Genomic DNA, 19,365 nt, shown 5'->3' with positions numbered 1-19,365 from the left:
CAGTCCTAGCACAAATGCAGAGACACAGACCAGTCCACTTCACACCTTAGCATATGCGAATTTTAGGACCATGCAACTTAAAAATGCAGCTCTTCAAGGATAAAACAGCAGAAGGTAATTCTCTAGCTTGCACACACACTCCCCTTCATTCCCACCTCACCTTCAAGCATCATCATTCTCAGGAGAGAAGACAAGCACTAGCAAGAGCATTAAGTCAACTTAAAATCTAATAGCAAGTTTTTTGTATTAAGCACCATTTCTCACACCGCCTTCAGCCCTCAGGGAGACACAGAAGAGTTCAAAGCAGACTGCAAAGTGTTTGCTCTAACCAGAAAACAGCCAACTACCTACCTGCTGCCAGCAGTTCGGGGTAGTTGGCTCTTCCCTGGCTGGACCAAACTCTTGCAGCTCTTTGCCATCCCCCTGGCCCTGCAGGTACCACGCTGCTGCTCTTATCTCAAAGCAATATTTAGCACCTTACAAAAGGAACAAAAACTTGCATAGAGACAAATGAGACCTCTAATCTACATGCATGTTTTGTTGCTATTAGCAGCGCTACAGTAGAGCATGGGCATTCATCAAGGCTGAAGTTCTCACGTGTGATCATGGGCAAACGGGCAAGGACAGTGTCCACAATGGAGGGTCTCAGTTACAGAAGGGACAGCCAGAGGGGCTGCAGATAGTAATAGGGGTGGACGCAAAACAAATATAAATTGCATTGAGACTTGGGGAAGCTGCTGGAAGTAGCTAGAGGCCATCTTTAACATATGCCTTTAAATGAAAGACCTGGTCCAAGCCCAAATATTTCTGTTTCTCTTTGGCATGTGTATGTACATCTACTATAGCTCAAGAGTTACAGAAGGGTCCCTCTTAGGATAGACAGAGGGGGAAAAAAGAGAATGACTGAGTAGGAGAAAAGAGCAAGCAGGAAAGCAAAAAAATGAGCAAGATGGAGAAGAGGAGAAGAGTTTAATACAAAAATAGAAGTGGAACCATGGAAAGAGCAAGTTATATTTCTGCTATGGAGCCTGAAGACAAAGGTGGGTGGCTTTAATTCTCAGCTGAGGTTACTTTTCCACCACAGGAAGCCAAATTATTGTTCAGAAAATCAGACAGTGTGTTTTACTTTCCTTGTTATTTTAAAATAAGTACTTAAATTTTACTTGTGTGTCCTAGGGCCATTTTGCCTTTTGAAAGTGCAGTGCAACTGAGCATAAATACATTTACTTGTTTACCAGGAAACCAAATTTTTTAAATTATCACATGAAGGTACTTTAACCAACCAAAATGCAAATAATTACACCTTTTTTTTAAGCAAGTAATAGCCTTTTTCTTCTCTAAAGGTCTCTTCCTTGAAATAAGCTCCCAAAAAGACTGTGGCAAAAGGAATCAGAATCCTGTATCCCAAGAGAGGGGGACAAGTCCCCAGGGAACAGAGCAGCAGCGTTTCCATCCAAGCATAAATATGACTTGAGTAAATGTTGCAACAACTTCAAGAGGAAAACCTCTCTGTCCAAGAAAACTAGAAACACCACCAACAGGTAACGATCCACAAAATACTAAATGCTACCAGGCATTGCCTCCAGGAGATGTTCCCATCCAAGCCACTCTGCCACTGGTTTGAATGAAAAATGTCCCACAGAAACAGCCCCCTTCACCCACCAGCCACAGAGAGACTTTGAAACCATCAGGAACGGGCCAAGGTTTCAAGATACTTGAACTCTTCTTTGAACTATGCTTAGTCACTTTTTTCTGGGTTTATAGCACCTGCAGAGGGGGCCAAGGTCAGGTCCCCACTTGCACAGGGCAAAGAGAGAGGAGCCAGCACGACTGCACAGCCCTCCAAGCGCCTGCACCAGACTGCCAACAGCAGAAGGGCTGGGTGGGGCTGGGCTTTTGCTTTGCTTCTAAAATCACAATTAAAAGCATAACAGGTTTTTTGTTATTTTCTTTATTCCTTCTTTAAGTGAAAAGGTCAATGTGGGACATCAATGAGTCTAAAATCCAGAACAACTCCTACCTGCTTTGTAGCGACTTTTAAAGCACTATTTTACTCAAGTCTCAAGTACCCCGACCTTTCCGTCTCTGGCATCAGCTGAACATTAAGGAGACAACTACAATTTTGCAATCTAATTTGGAATTGGCTCCAGGTAAGGTACAAAACAAAACTCGTGTTCATGAAGTGCAAGGAAGGACAAGTGAAGATGAAAAGCAGAAAAACATACCAGGAAGGGAACTCCTCCTAAGCAGAATATTTTCCAGAGTTTTCCATGAGCCACCAGAAATTCTTTAAATAGTTTCAGAATTATGAGAAGACTTTATCTATTACTAAATTAAATGCTGGGAGCAAGTCTTCCATGTGAACTGCATAAAGCTTTGTCTATAGCAGCTAATAAATTCAGCAATGTCTTAAAACCACTTAACAATTTAAAATCTACCTTTTATACCCCAAAACAAAGCCAGGACACCTCCATAATGTGGCACTTCACACACCATGCATTAAAGGGTCCCGAGTTTTATACGCAAACCAGCGGAAGCCAAATCAGTAAAGCACTGTTTCAAAGGCTTTGGCTAAGGTTAGCATTTAAAGCCCCTGGCAAGGAAGGCACTCCCGCACACTGCCCAGCTCTGGAGGGTATGCTCAGAGATCGTTCTTGGTCAGCAAGAGGCATTCCCAGGCCAAAGGAAAGCAGAAGGGTCGATCCTCCCACAGGAGCACAGGGTAGATCTTCATGCTGGTGGTGTTCCCCCAACTTCCAGCTGCCATGAGCTGGAAACATCGAAGGTCATAATCAATCAGAAATCAGGTCTTCAGACCTCACAGATCATACCACATTACTAAGGCAGAGAAACACAACAAGTGTCCTGTCCTGGGGGCTGCCAGTGAACCCACGGCAGCTCTTCATCACCTCATGACAGGAGATGCTGTTATCCAGAACGCACCTACTGCCTACACTGTTCCTGAAAACCACCTTCAAACCTGATGTAATAACTCCAGAGAGGAATGAAAAAGCTCTTTTGTGCAAGTGGTACCACTGCACCATTAAGCTGGATACTTACACAAAGAAGGTATTCTCCTCAGGGAAAAACACTAAATAGTCAGGACAGAATTTACACAGCATGTACAAGATAAAACATTTAATTGCAGACTGAAGGACATGGGGAATGATATCCAACAGAATAAGCACACTGCATAAAGATTTGTTCACACTGCTGAGCAAGATACAAGCAGGAAAACACAGATGAAAGCAGGGCAGAAGTATTTTAATAGTAAAAGTCAGGCCCAGAGCACAGGACAAATGGGGACAGACAGTATAATGATGGAAAATGAAAAGAATGTGCCATTTCTTTGATATATCAAACGTGTCCAGCACTGGCAGACTGAGACCACACGCAGTAGCAGTTCCTTATGCAGTGATGCCCCCATCCCACCTTCTGCCCACGCAGGTTTTCTCCCCATTCCTATGCTGGTACCTGTTTACAGTGCAGAGGGTCACAGGTAAACTGGTTTCCTCTGTGCCCACAAAAGATCCTAGCAGACTTTGTGAGATGCCAAAATAGCAAGTTCCACTTAGAGGTTTTGTAAATTGTATTGATTTCTTTGCAACATTCAAGTGTAATGAGCAAAGTGAAGAGGAGTTACAAACTTCAAATACATCAGATTTATCCACCAAATGCCGGTACTTGCTATATGATCACCTCTGGGAGAACCTCTAGATGACTACTTATGACTTAGACCCAACATGAATCTTTGCTACTCAGAGTCTATCCCAAGCACTTGCCAGATGGATCTTCAACCCTTCACCAAGACAAGATGTCAAGCTGGACACCGAGGCAATAACTGTACTGGTGTGAACTCAGACCCCCGGCTCAGAAAGCGCTCTTTGCTGGTAGGGAGACATTACCAAGGCAGACTGCCCTTAGCTCTCTCAAGCAGTCTCTTACTAGCAAGGTTTCCAGTCAACATGATGGATGTAAAAGGCCAAATTCTGGTATTTGCATCATGAATTGTTTTTTATCACTATTCCAAGACCCATTCAAGAGGCTAACTATCAGGAAACCAGCAGTCTCTGAATGCAAAGAGATGGGAAGTGCCACCCAGCAGCTTTCAAGATGAATTACAATCATTTTGGGTGTAGGATGTCATCCTGTTCCTGAAATGAAGGTTTAAGAGTGGGGAGGGATCAGCCTCTCTCTGCTGCTAGGTCAGTCCCTTTTGTGATATCTCTACTGTACACAGCAATCCCAGCTGAGTCAGCATTCCCAGGCACCAAAAGACACTTTGGGATTTAGTGGTAGGCCAAACACACTCAAGGTACTTCCACTGAACAGCCTTGACATTTCAACTTTGAGAACAGAAAGCAGCTGCTGAGATTTCACTTTTAGCCATCCAACTTTTTTGTTTATTTTTTGAAAGATTTCCAAAATATTTCCATCTGCACCTGGTTTTACTCTTTGTGTGTAACTAGCATAATAGTCAACAATCAAGAAATACTCTAGTGAACTGCACTGTTAAGATGTTTTTCCCATTCAGCTGGGTTCTGAAACCCCTGCATTGCAATAAATTAAAAGTTAAAACAATAGCCCACTAATCCTGAAGGATCCTGCCATTTAAGGAAGTTGATAATAAAGAATAAATACAGCAGTAAGTTCTTTGCTACCTGCATGCAACAGAACGTAAGACTGAAGTTAACCACGTGGGAATGTATTCCCAGCTATTCGTACCCTCTTACAGTTTATCTTCCTCACACATCTTCTGATTCTTATCTGCTAAATTTACTGAAAAATCTGGTTTTCTCTATCTCTATCTGGTCATCACCTATCATTTGCGGTACTTGTCTAAAGACTCTCCTGGCCCCTGAGGTCCTGTTTAGTGAACAGAAATCTTAAGTGAAGTGCTTTTAGATTTGTTTGTACAGGAATTTCTGGATCCTCTTCCCATAAACCAGCTCCTTAAAGGCATTTGGTTTTTTTCTTCAATATACAATCAGACACTATTGGTTTTAAGCCTGTATCCTGGAACATCAGTGAGATCCACTGGGATGTGAAATCCCATGTCTGTCTTTGGGGAATTGTCCCAGGTCCTGAATTTATGTACTGAAACGACTCAAAGGCAACTTCACCCAGAGCATCTCTTCTCGCTGCAGGAATGTAAACTCACTTTTATGAGGAATTCTACTGGTATTTGCACATTTTTTTGCATGTTCTGCAGCCATGGTCTTCGTTAGATAAGTCCTTCATAGACAAGCCACCTTTCATTTTGTTTTAATCCTGTGTCTTTTTCCCCTACAGATTTCTTTTTGTACTCTAAATAAAATAAATAAAAAAAGCTTTTGGGATAAGGTTGGAACCTTTATAAAATGTCTATACTTGATACAAAAGTCTGGTGCAATAAATATGAATTACCAATAACGAATCCTGCCCATTTTTGCTTAACCAAGCTTTTAACCCATCTTCTCACAAGTAGCTTTCAAATACATGCAAAGAATGTTTTAACAAATTATGTTCCAGCAATCAATGCTCCAACTAAATCCAAACTTCCTTAATCTCCACCCCAATACCTTATCATGCAGTTTAATGCACTTGTCTGGGGATTGGGCTCAGTCTATTTCCCTTTCAACCACCACCAGTTCGGAGCAAGCTGCCCTATTTCCACTCAAGCTGAGGGGAGCCCTATTTTGTCAAGCTGTCTCACTGGTCTCAAGAGAAGTGTTCAGTGGAGGAAAGGTGATGCAATCTGGCCCTCTGATTCCATTCAACCTTGCACTTGGAAATTGGAAGTGATGTGTGTTTCCGCACACAACCCCATGTTACTCTAAAGGAAAAGGTAAAATATACTGTACGTGCTGCAGTTCCCCAGCGTTACACAGGAGCACACTGTGGGACACAGCAGGGATCTGGATTTGGCACAGACCTGAGTGTATTTTGTGTATTTCAAAGCTTTGCAAAAAACTTGCAACCACAAGCCCTTGATAGAAAGAAAGGATACGTACCTGTTTCTAATCACTGTAATATGCCTTTTTCACTTTCCTAGTGACACAACAAAAACCCACCAAACTAATCAGCAGGTAACAGGAGAGGTGAGCTAATTATGTCCAATACCAAAGGAAAAACTGATCAAATGTTATGCACAATCCCACTCCTTGTAGGACTACTTCATTTTTCTCATATTTGACGCCTGCAATAAATTTAAGTAAATTGCAGTTTATGGTCATTTTACCTTTGACTTATATATCAGTGTGGAGTTTCTGTCATTTTCTCTCTGACTCTGGCCTCTGTTCATCTCAAACATCTTACAACGAAGGAAACATAGTGATTTCATAATGTAACTTTTGATTCAACACTAGTCCATTCTTCAGTGTTTATCTTAAGCAAGTCAGCCCAGCATGGCTCCAGTTACACACTCTTACCATACTCCGTGCTGCGGGAATCAGATTAGCTGAAAGGTCCTGTACCTTGTGTTGCTGCAGCAAATTTCACCCTACAGTCCTTAAGCAGCCAGAGGGACAAAGGTGAATAGAAGAAGGAATATTTTTGTCTTAAAAAGCAAAACATAAGTGCATACAACTTTGCAAAATTAAACCCACCCAAGTGTTTACAACCTACATCAGGAAAGAACAAGGACAGAAGGAGAGGAAGACCAGACAGTTACCTGAGATGGCAGAGAACATCTGGGGGCTACCAGGGCTCTACAGGTGTTTTTCAAGCACAGGTTCTGGAGCTCATGCACTAGGGAATGTCTACTAAGATGTCCACAAAGTCTAAGAAAAGAAGCCCCAGTGTCAATAGGCCGACAGTACACAAGAGTTAATTTTACCAATATTTGGCAAAATCTTGGTTGGCTTTACCAAAATGTGTAAAATGAGCTCCTTGAACAGAGACACAGTCCTCACTCTGCAGTTCTGTTTCTGAAAATTTCAGCCCACGGTGGACTGGCTGGTGTCTGCTAAGGAGAAAGGTCATGCTGCACTTTTCCCAGATCTGAGTCAATAAAAGAAGCTCTCTTCTTTGCTTATACCCCATTTTCATGACACATACAGAAACACAATGTGGTTTTTATCCCATTCCCTTTAGGTATATTTGATTTAAATTCATCAACAGGTTGAACAGATTTAAAGGAAAGGGAAAAAACTGGGAACAGCACACTGCAGAGGTCTCATTTGCTTAGGTCATCAGGTGAACACTGGCAAGATTCAATGAATGTATTTATATACAATCTGACTCCAAAATGCAACCGATGTCACTAAGGACACAAAAACCAGGGCAAACATCCTGTTAGAATGTATTTCTATTCTGCAGTACAACAATTCCTCCTAGAGTAAGATTTAGATTACTTAAACTTGAGTTACTTTGTGAAAGATTTTAGGGATACAGAAATGGAAGAACAACGGTGAAAACAATGTTAGTTATCAATATACACACAAGGAGATGTACAGAAGCTCTCAGTATGGCCCAAAGTACTGCTTTGAAATCAGCATCAAAGGACCTGCACACAAGTAAGAGAACCCCTCAGAAATGCACCCAGCCCAATTATTTCTGCTGCATCCCTTCCCATCACAGCCTGACATTTCACTAGATGCAATTGTCCGCCTTTAAATCTGTCAAATTTAATTTCTGTTCCTACCAGTAAGCAGCCTTCAAACACAACTGCACCAATTGTGTACCTTACCAGAAATAAAAACACCACTTGCAGATAATTCCCAGAAGAGGTTTGACAAGTGTGGGAAACTTGCCTGGTGCCACTGGGACATGCAGGTCGCCTGGCATGCTCTTACATGATGAGATCAGAATAAATCTTTAAACGTGCACCCTGGGTGAAAACATTCAGGTACGGTTATTTTCTGCGAAAGTCTGCAACATCCGTACAAACAGCTCTGTTGTATGCTCCTGGCTGCAAAATTTGCTAGAAGACGTGCAGAAAGGATCACAAAAGAACACTGACTGAAATGAACTTGCTTAAAACCTCAAGCTACCCCAAAACAGCTCTACAAAGGCTGTAGAAACTAGGTGCAGTCCAGACCCATCTTTTACTCCGAGATTATGCTGAGTCATCTAAATGGAGTACAGTTTGTTCATATTTCTGAAGCTGTTACATAAATAACCCTATTTTCCTTCTTTATTTGAGCTGATCTCTTTTAAAATATACACTCACAAATGTGAACAGCAAGCTTACCTCCCTACTGCTATCATTAAACAATAACGAGGAGCACGATCGCTAATCAAAAGCAGACTCCAATATAAAAACCTCTCAAAACCAGACTGGCCCACTTAAGACTTATATCCCTGAAAGTTTCCAACTCCTGCAATATCCTACTGCAAATACAGCTATACCTACAACTATCCCATGCTTCCTTTGCTAGTGATACTCTGCTACCAGCTAATTCTTCATGATAGATTTGTGGACTACTACTGCAAAAAATTCCTCTCCATCTTTTACTGAGGATGTAGCATGGGAGAGTCCTCCACCCAGTGACTAGAACTGATAAGGGTTGTACTGAGAAGTTTTAAAACTAAGCAAAGGTGCAAAAACAGTCCCTTATCTCTCTGCTTGTTGCCTAAGATCCTTCAAGGCAAAGAAACTGTCAGAGTCTTGAATAAATTAGCAATGAATGCTTGAGGACAAAGACAATTTCATTCTTCAAAATCTTCTGAAATGCACTGATTTAGTTGCCTGATAGAAGTAGTGCAGGCAACACGTGGTTTCGTTTTTCTTGTAGTTATTACGGGTGCTATATACCAACAGAGAGACATTTTCTGAATCGGGTTCTGCATTCTATTGATTTTTTGGAGATCTCCTGACATCATGAGGATGCCAGATATGTGGTTTGCTCATGTTGGCTTTTTTGGTGGTGGTGTTTTGGTTTTTAAAGTGTTTTACATATGGGCAAAAAAAGATGGAAAAAATAATAATTTCTTCTAACCACATTTACATTTGGAATAAAAGCTGTGTTAACTCTTAAACAGAACTTTGCCCTCATGAGTGATGCAGCCTTGCCAGCCCTGGATAAGCTCTTAACCTCTAAAACAACTCTTTGTCATAATAACTGCAGTTAGCATAGCAACTTTTAAAGCCAAAAATCCTGAGGGTACCTCCAAAACGTATCAAGAGGCTCTATTAAGCACAAGACTGAGGTCTCATAGGGGCTCTCCTTAACGCTGAAGCATTGGGAATGGCTGTAGCTTTGAAAGCAAGTCAACACAAATAAGTGAACCCAAAGGACTCCCAGCACTGGTTTTGGACCTTTCTAAATCCACACGTTCCTGAAAAAAATTAGTCAAAGCACAGGTATCTGAAAAAAAATCACATATGCTGATGGATTTATACCCCTGCTTTTGCCAGCCACATTTCATGGGCCTGTAACAGTATTCTACATAGTGCTATGGTAGTCAGCAGAGCACAGGCGGAAAATCACTGAGTAAGGCTATCAGCTCACAGTGGGCCAACGAAGTAATGAATCCACAGAGATTCAATCTGCATGCAAGAAAACGTCCCAAGACCTTGTGATACAAGGTGGTCTGGATGTCTCTGCCAACTGCAGAGGACAGGTCTGAAGGCTGAAGTCCCCAGTGCTGGAAGCTGAAGAGTCTCCCCAGCCAGCCAGAGCCCAGTCCTGTCCAGGAACAGGTTGACAGAACTATCTCCATCAGAGCATTCCCCATCAGGATGCAAAATAACCACTGCAATGAAGTACATATGTCAGGTAATATAAATACACACATTTCTGTTGCTTTCTCCTGCTAGGAACAGAGACGATGAGATGCTCATACCCTGGTTGAGGATCTAGCACCTTGTCTCTTGGGCAAGAAGCTCTGTAGCTGTATCTCTGAGGTGACACCTTAGAAAAGGGCACAGGATATATCTTATATTGCCAGCTGCATGTGAAACAGATATCCCTCACAGGAGGCTTACAAAATAATGTTTGGATTGTGTTCTTCAGATCAGGAAGTATTTGAAACACTTAACCTTTGGAATTTAGCATTACAATAGTGAACCACAGCTGGCAGAGGAAAAGGTTCATGAAATACTGGATCAAGTTTGTGCTTCAGCAGCGTATTGGGAGGATAATGGACAAGAGTCCATCAGTATAGGTTCTTAGTTGCTTTTATTACTCATCTTCACTTGAAAGATTCTGCAAGCATCTCCTTGCAGACATCAGGAGCCTTAAAAATGGAGATGATTCCAGCTCCCAGACTGGACATCTCTGCTTCAGAGATACTGCATGTCTTAAATAAAATACTGCGGCACAGAGACAATGCTGAAATATCCTTCCTCTGCTCACCTGGGGACCCACGCTGAGGGGGCTGGCCAGCCACCATAACTGCTCCAAGGGTGCAGAGGGGCTTCCTGCAGTCTTTTTATGCCACTTGTTCCCACTCAGCCCCTCAACTCCCTCCCTAACTGATTGTCAAAGACCATCAGGAGCTGGTTTCCATCTGTACTTCCTTCTGAGCCACAAGGTCTCCTCAAAATAAAAACTCAGATTTCAAAATAAAAGAAAGGGTATTTCCATGGTTGTTCTTTTCACACCGATTTAAAACCCAGTCCCTGGGATATTCACCAGCATCAAAACTGGCTTTTCCAGGGGGTGGCTCTCCTTGGCCTAAGGCTGAGGCAGTGCTGTGATGGAGCGTGGGCACCACTCTCACAGCAGATCAGAGGCTGAAAGGAGAGGCAGAGCACACAATACCCAGGACAGGCACAGGTAAGATCACTCTTAAGGAAGGCTCCAGCTCAGAGCATCTTCTCATTGAGAGGAGTCCAGGGTGGAACAAACCTGTTGGAGGATGCACAACTCCAGCCAAAAGGCGATCTGGGACAGGCTCCCACTTCACAGTTTAAGAAAAATGAGGCACGGATGTGAACAAAGGGTTTCAGGCTGGGTCAGCCACTAAGAAGTGCATACGCTCATGTGCCTCTTGGATTTTCTCCTCTGAGGCTCATCTGGAAAAAAAGGGGAGCATGCACAACAATCTTGAGAAGGACGTGAAACTTTCAAAAGCACTGAATCCTCACTGGATTTCCCATCCTACAGATTTTGGATACAAGACAAGCAAATCTTTAGTTTTGCTTTCAGGAAGACAGCCATGCCCTGTCCCATACTCTCTCTTGGTTTCTTCACGTCTCTTCTAAAACACACTGGCAAAGTTTATTTTGGAGAACTCAAAGAGGAGAAAGGTTTCTGCATCTTCCGCTTTTGTTTTAATTGAAAAACTGAGCTTTGCAAACCTTTTCTATGCAGTGACCCTGTAGTCTGATCCGTGCCTCTACAGAGAAAAGCAAAAAAGCAACAAAGCAGGGAAGACAGGCAAAGCACGTGAATGAAGTCAACTCAAAGGGCAACTTTTAAAAAAAAATTGTTTGGGTTTTTTTTCCCTCACTTGGATTGCATGAAAAAGACTTCTTCCAAAGAGGCTTGAGCAGGGCATGGGGCAGCACTGCAGCCACCCACCTCTGCATCACAAGGGGATTTTTAACAGCCATGCTACACAACTACTGCAATCAAGTAACATCCCAGTAACACCTAGAACCCTCTTGGCTGGCCCTTACAAGTAGAGGATCCCCTCTGCACTGGTACATCTCCCTCCTCATAGCTTGGAGGAAGAGGCCTCATGCAGCATTTTCTGCAGTTGGGGTCAGAGAAACAAGGCAGACTTTAAAAAGAGCAGCCACATCCCTGATCAGCAGATACACCAACAAGTCCCAAGGACGGGTGACAACCCCTGCAATGGCTTTGCAGACTTTCTGGGAAAGAAGAATTCTTGTTCAAACAGATATTTTCCTTGAACATTTTCTCCAAATGGCTTACGGATAAGAGAAAAATGCAGATGTATGCACCACAAACCAGCTCAGCGAATGGTTTCCTGCAGTATCTAAAACCCATGCATATGTGAGCGGTAAAGGCTCAGAAGCCAGAGTTTCAACACCCTAGATCTGAGGGGCTGTGGGATCACAACACTGTCATAAATCTGCAGTAATTCAGATGACAAAGTGGAAACAGAGGGAACAGAGTTCAGCTTAGGATCTCTCAAGAAGACTGTTTAAATTTTCTATGAAACAGAACAGCAGTTTTTCCTTAATCTTGCCTCAAAACTGCTATCATACAGTATAATTAATTTTATTGGCCTCATATTTTCTTTCATCTCTGATTTTTTTAATCAGTTTTATAGCCCTGTAATACTATTCTGTACCTGGGTCTAAATGACATGACAATTCATTGGCCACACTGCACAGAATGAAATCAACCCAAAAAAAGGGAACCGCATCTTTGATATCATCATATTGTGATGATTAACAAGAGCAAGAAAAACTAAACACATATACAAAAAAACCACCTTTATCTTCTTTGTTAGTGGTGGATAAGCTAATCAAATCATGCAATATTTCTAACCAAGCCTGTTACTGGATCTCATCAAACTAAATGAGCAGAACTTGGATGGCAAAGTAAGCTTTAAAGAAGGAAGTTCCTTAAGTCAGACTCATCAAGATTTGGCTTCTGGAGCTTTACTTTCTGTTCTGTTGGCTTACGGCACAGCAGAAGTACAAATAAGGCAGAACAGAAAGCTTAAAAGGCAATGAGAAGAATAACACAACTTATAAGGCACACTCTGCCCATCTGACAATTACCAGCATCCCATAAACACCAAAAAGCAATTCAGCCAGTGACCTTCAAAAAACTGGACTCCTTTATCCAGGGACTGCAGATTCAAGGTCAAATTTTCACTAGACTTCAGTCTGAAACAGTGGCATATTAGCTATTCAGCTGGAACTCCCATAATGACAGAAGACAGCTGAGATCTGCTCAAATCAAATTACAGCTCCTGATTATGCAAAACACTATGGTTCTGTATTTCCTGACACCAAAACTACTTCAGAGTGCAGCTTGCAGATACCTGCTCTAAGATTTCTGAAAACAAGCAATTAAAACAAGAAGAGAAAAACTAGTTTATTACTCTACTCATATTTGGTAAAGAATACTTCATGACAAATTATATATATGAATGTGTCAACAGCTGGATATAAACAGAGAAGCATTTTGTAAAATATATCTCATACCATCAGGGAGTTGTTTACAGGACAAAGCATCATCAAGATCTTTGGCAGTTGATGGGTCGATGGTGAAAATGCATTCTTTCCTATTCAAGGAAAAAAAAAAAGAAGGAAAATTTATCTTCTAGTCATGAAGAAGGTACCAAAACACAGAGACCATCACAGACATCCAGACAACAACAATCGTGTTTTCAGAAGACTGTCTGTTGAAACATCTTCCAATCTAATCTGAAAGTCTAAATCTAATCTAGGAGGAAAAAAAAAAAAAAAAAAAAGGTTTTAGACAAGTGAATCTCCTGGGTTGGTTTTGTTTTGTGGGGTTTTTTTCATTTTACTTTTTGGTTTAACTGGTTTCTCTTAACAGCTTTCATCTCATTACTGATTTTCCTCCACACAACCGAAGTAATTTAGCCCATCAAGTTCACTCCAAAGAAACAAGCAGGCAAAAGTCCTGATGCCTTGCAGCTAGAATAAAAATAGATTGTTCCTAATTGCAGAGCTAAACGGAACATAATTAACCCCCATCCCCATGCATAAGAGCAGATATTACAGCATCTGAAACTCCACGAGCACAGCTAGCACATAGAGGCAGTGAAACATTTACAAACCAAGCTGAAAGATAACAAAATTGAGTGAGAGTTTTGGTCTCAGTAAAGACGCCCAAGAGGTGCAGTACTTCGTAACATCTACATTGCCTATTACCCACCAGAGAGAAAAGCAGGTTCAATAGGAAACAGTATGAAAGTTATAGAAAGAAAGAGCTCCAAATCAGCTAATTAGGTCTAGCAAATCAACTTGGTGCTTAGGAAAAGCTGAACGCCCTTTCACATACGAGGTACTAGGTGGCACCTGGAAACGCAGCCCTGCCCTGGAAGGCTTACATATGTACGTCCTGTAGCGGTGGATGGCAGGAACACCAGGAACATACCAAAGTGGACCACTGATATGGCCTAAGACCATGCAGATGAGACAAAATTGAGCATCAGACTTGAGAATCATAATGTTTAAGAGCAGAGCCTGGCACCAGCACGATCTAAAACCTGAAGCACTCATCAAATAAAACCTCCTAAACCCCTGCTTCAGGGCCTCCCCCTCACCCTGGGCTGCCCTACAGCAACTTCTTCCCCAGGCTCCTGCACTACAGCAGGGTTCACCCAAGCATTGTGTGGAACGCAGGACTGGAGCTGAAGAGCAGTGAGGACACTGAAGGAATAGTTTTCCTGGTCTATTTTGCTTTTATCTTAACCTTCAGAATAAGTTGGGCCCCTCCTTAGTTAAAAGATCCCCAAGCACAATGGTATAGGCTGAGGCTGCCAAGGAAGAGATCAGACCGCTTCTTTTCTTCTTTTCTCTTTGCTGCTGAAAACCCCTTATCGTGATGGCAACTCCCTTCTAGAGATGTATAAGGAAAACACATATTATTTTTCTTACAGCATAGCCACCAGTATACTCCAAGGGTAGGAGAGGTAGGAGGGGAAAAATTACAGTGAACTTTTAAAGGAGCAAGTGTCACATGGAATTAGCAAGTCTTATTTTTTTTGCATGGGTGCTTGCACAGCGAGAGCCATGTCTCTATCTTTGCAGGCCTACCCACTGCAGTACTTAAATGCTCTAGGTGGTATCTGCTGGTGTTCAGGCAGCTGGCAGCATGTATTTGTATAATTCCAGCAGGCACACTAAATTTCAAAGACATAAAAATCACCAAAGCACTTCACTGCCTTCCGAGACTTTGAAAATCTTTTAGAATGTGCTAGCTTTCAGATTGGATAGCAAAGCTGCCTTAATCCCAAGATGCACATTAGTTTCTGATCCTTCACATGCATCTAAACAAATTAGAGACTGTGACACTGGAAGATAAGAAGTCTTTTCAACTACACCGGGACTTTGATCTGTTGCTGCTTAGCTATCCAGCACTGGGTATCAATGAATTTTTAAAGGCTTGCAAACAACCTTACTACCATAAATATATATTCCTTAAAATTCCACTTAAGGATGGAATTTCAGGATATCTCCACTCCAAGGTACTACGCAACTTTCTTTAGGGAGCTGTGTGAATGCAGATACACAGAAACCTACAAGCAGTATGGGGGCATGCACGTGTGTCAGCCTGCACGTATTGGTATACCAGGTCCCACTAACGCACAGGGTACAAAGGCAACGCCTCCTGGCACTGTGAGTCCCCCCCAGCCACTTCTAGTAAATCTTCCTTTAAGTTACTTAATTTAAAAGAGCAAACAGCATTGAATGGACACCAAGGGCTTGCTTCATCTATAGACAAGCGAGGAAGAAAAAGGTTTAAAGAGCTGCTTCAAAGAGAATGTGGGTTTCTGTGTCAGGGGAATAGATAGTTTATCCCAGATGTCCAGGGCCTGCAACCACAAGCATCTGCCACCCATCGTGAATCGTTGCTTCCAGGCAGTTTAAAAAATAGCAGATTGATTTCAATGAAATGCGTATTTGCAGCCTGCCCTGGAAAGAAGTGAGCATAAAACCATAGGCGCCAAATTCTGAACACATTTATACAAAGGTAGCAACTAACGTGCTGCTTTGCTGAGATGTATTTGGTCAGTCAGATCTACTACAGAGGTCAGCGGTGGCCCCAGTTCAGAAAGCCCAAACCTGTGGGGCCAGTGGGGCAGCCCCAGCCTCCCTGGGCAGCGCTTTGTGCACCGCTGCTGCCCTTTGCGATGTGTGGCTGGCCTCTGAGCAGCCTCTTAGCATGCAAACTGCAGGCACAGACACAGCTCACCGTCTGAGATACTGAAACTCACAGATGCAAAGCTGAGGAGAGGTCCAGACAAATACTAATTTAACATTTCTCACCAGCATTCCTATGTGTAGCACAGCTGGGATGTGTTTTACCACCAGGCTCAGATCCGCTTCTCCTCTAAAACTACTTCAGTGACTTGGACTTGTAGCTTGTCACAGACAGTTTATTCTGGGCACAGAACGCAAGGTGAGGTAAGACAGTCACTGAGCAAGTAACACAAGGAATGACATTCCCTGGCATAAGGACTCTGCAGAAGTGTTGCAGAGCCAACAGCCAGGTAGTCAACGGGACAAGAGAAGCTGATTTGCAGGGAGAGCTCAACGTTCATAGCAGTGAGATAATCCTGGCACATAGGAGTACACCTCACTGAAGTTTTCTAAGCAAATTCCGCTCACCAGTAACTATGTTATTAAGTGTGATGAATTATATTTCTGGTTTTCGGTTTCTATTACTGGAGAAGTTTCAGATGGCTATAGGAGCTGAGGCTGGCATGTGGGAAAGAAAACAATCCGCCGTGTGATGGGACTGAAGCGCCGAGCCCGAGGGCAGCACCCCACACACGTGCCCTCCAGGGCAAGGTCTCTGAGGAAGGCATGTTCTCAGCCATCTCCTGGTTTTCCTCCAGCCCTACCGGTACCACCTTTTACCTCCAGCACAGCCCGCCCGCTGCTCTGCAGGCCGTCCCCTCCCTTGGCACCTACACCAGCCACTCCTCTACAAACCCCAGAGAGGACCCCAGAGGTAGCTAAGCAAAACCATACGAGTGAAGAAATAACATTGCTCCCAAAAACCATACGAGTGAAGAAATAACATTGCTCCCAGCTACGTAGCAAGTCCAGCCTGCGATGAGGAAGGAGCTGTTCAAATTCCTCCCCTGACCATACTGCCCGACTGTACAATACCCCAATGGCACAAAGGATCCCAGAGAGATCAGACCACATTTCTGACCATAACCAATGACAAAATCAACCTGCAGTGGGTCGTATGACTAAATCTCAAGGTGACAGTACTTTTTTATGCACCTGCTAACAAAGACGTTGGTTAAGCATAAGCAAATAGCCCAGCCACATGCATGCACATCTGCATTGACCACAGGTAAATAAAAATTGGCAGCCGTCTGCAGCTTCTGGAGGGCCGCCAAGGTGACTCTGTGGGTTAAGGAGCTTGATCATCCCCCTCTCCCCCTTCTTTAAAAGTCCAAAAGAAGCCATCTCTCATTGTCATTACACCTAATAAAAACCTGGTTTACTCATATCAAACTGTCAAAACATACTTTGTAAAAGTAACAAGATGTTCCAAGTCCACTCATTCCAACATACACACAACTTGGTTGGTTAAAAGAAAACTGTTTAGGAGATAGACACACAGAGTTAAGAGATTTTCTCGTCTTCATGCTGGAAAGGACTACAGATAATCATGTGCCTCTAAGAACCCCCCAGCAATGATCAAAACCCAACATTTCAGTGTGGAAACTTCCACTTTTTACAGGAGCCTCTTTCTCCAAAACATGTTTAATGCAGGTTTGCAGAGGTGGACTTGCTCTGGCATGGGGTTTCTGTCAATGGAAGAATAAAATATCTTCTCCCTTTTCCTCATGGCCAGAGGTTTCGTGCACCACTGCAAGGCAATGCTTTGCAAGTGTTTTGGAGGATCAGGGGAACAGCTTGCACTGAGCATGGTGGACCTGCAAGCATCAGGAAAGCACGTGCCACAGACTGCCCAGACCCTGGCAGTCGCAGGCAGTGCCTGAAAGCACTGACCCAGCCACTTCTAGCTTTGAGGCTGTGACAGGAGCGCAGCTTGCACCCTGGCTCCCTCTGCCATCTTATAAATCAACCACCTGGGGAAAAAAAATTGCAGAACAGAGCACTTTGTTTATTAGACAGTAACTACAGCATCAACATATACAGGATGGTATATTAATCCTAATTTAAGGAAAGCTAATTAAGTGTAGTTTCTCTTTGCACAGCTTAAAAAAAGACTAATTAAAGAGGACAAGCGTATCTGCAGAGCAGTTAGTCTTTTTACCTTAACAGGACCTAAAATAAATGGCTAGTGCAGTGCTAGAGGTAAGATAAGTCTGTTGGTGAGCTGGAATTACCGTCATGGTAATTAAAACATTCACAGATCACAAGACAGCAAGAGCAGTTTGTTTTTCTTTGTGCAAATACGTACATCTACGTAAAGGTATTTGCAAGACTCAGCAGAGAACAGACTGCACAGTTGGTGCTGCGAGGTTCAGTACAATATACCCATTTTTGCTAGCTAAACTGTTCAGAATTCAACATATCAGTTAGCTTAGCCATAAAACGTAAACACATACGACACAAGGAGATTACAAGTCCCAGTGGTCAGGGCTCCATCTTCACTCAAGTGGAAGGCTACTTGGATCAAGATGAAGCATTGTGTTTGTAAGCCACAGGCTCAGGCTGTATTAGAGGCAGGGTTTCTGGCATGGCCAGTTGTTGGGCAAAGTTTGGGTGTTACCAGTGTGATTTTCTGTAAAAGCAGCTTGCTGCTGCTAATGGAGAAAAGCACCACTTTGTACACAGGAGACAGAGCAGCACTCTGCAGCCACGCAGATCCTGCTAACACAGCTGGATGACCTTCTCAGCCAGCAGCATGCAGATGAGTCAATTTGCCAGTGGAGACATGGAGCTCAGATTTTCATCACTCTAACAAATGCCAACAACCGTGAAAGAACAGTTGAGAGAACTGTATGTACCCACTAGAGCATCAGAAAACCGTCGACAAAGCAAGATGTCCTTATCAGCTGAAGTGACCGTTCATGGGAGGCAGAGTCCTAAAGAAGCATGAACCAGCTATTCAGGAACCAGGGAAGGCAGAGGATGAAGGAAGGACATCCTAGGTACACAAGCACAAGTCAGCTAGGCAGCCAGTGTCCATGCTCCCACATGCCACAGATCACCGTCCCCCTGGCCCTGGCTGCAGCCACCACCAACTCAAGTTACTCACTGAAACCCCAGCTTTGCTATTTGCCTGAACTTGGACTGCTCAGGGCTGAGGTCGTGGGCAGAATTTAGACTGCCAAATTCTCATGAGAGAGACAGAGAGAGAGCTGGGCACCTCTGCAAGCAAACCAGAGCACCTAAGGAAAGGGCTGAGGAGGGAACCACCAAAGGTCTCACAACAGGAAACCCAGACACAGGGGCTTAAATCAAGTAAGAATAGAACCGAACATAGAACCGAACATTGACCATTTTCAGTTGGAAGGGACCAACGACGATCTAGTCCCACTGCCAGACCAACTCAGGGCTGACCAAGTTAAAGCACGCTGTTAAGGGCATTGTCCAAATACCTCTTAAACACTTACAGGCTTGGGACATCGACCACCTCTCTAGAAAGCCTGTTCCAGTGTTTGACCACCCTCTCAGCAAAGAAATGCTTCCTAATGTCCAGTCCAAACTTCCCCTGGTGCAGTTTTGAGCCATTCCCATGCATCCTATCACTGGATACCAGGGAGAAGGGATCAGCACCTCCCTCTCCACTTTCCCTTCTCAGGAAGCTGACAGAATTATGGTGCCTG

The 19,365-nt window shown here is 43.2% G+C and overlaps 1 protein-coding gene across 5 annotated transcripts in view; it reads right to left on the bottom strand.

The window, feature by feature from the left end:
* DIS3L2 (DIS3 like 3'-5' exoribonuclease 2) overlaps nt 1-19,365 on the bottom strand; it is a 194,363-nt gene that overhangs the window by 84,081 nt on the left and 90,917 nt on the right. For all 5 annotated transcript variants that reach the window (XR_005830666.1, XR_005830667.1, XR_005830668.1 and 2 more), the window contains one exon: nt 13,055-13,134. Coding sequence is in view for 2 of the 5 variants with exons in the window: in XM_040613140.1 (XP_040469074.1) it covers nt 13,055-13,134 (80 nt within the window). In the remaining 3 variants the exon portion in view is untranslated. The remainder of the gene's footprint in view (nt 1-13,054; nt 13,135-19,365) is intronic.

Source organism: Falco naumanni, chromosome 13 (genome assembly GCF_017639655.2).
Source record: "Falco naumanni isolate bFalNau1 chromosome 13, bFalNau1.pat, whole genome shotgun sequence".
Lineage (NCBI taxonomy): Eukaryota > Metazoa > Chordata > Aves > Falconiformes > Falconidae > Falco > Falco naumanni.
This window is presented reverse-complemented; position numbering and strand designations above follow the sequence as displayed.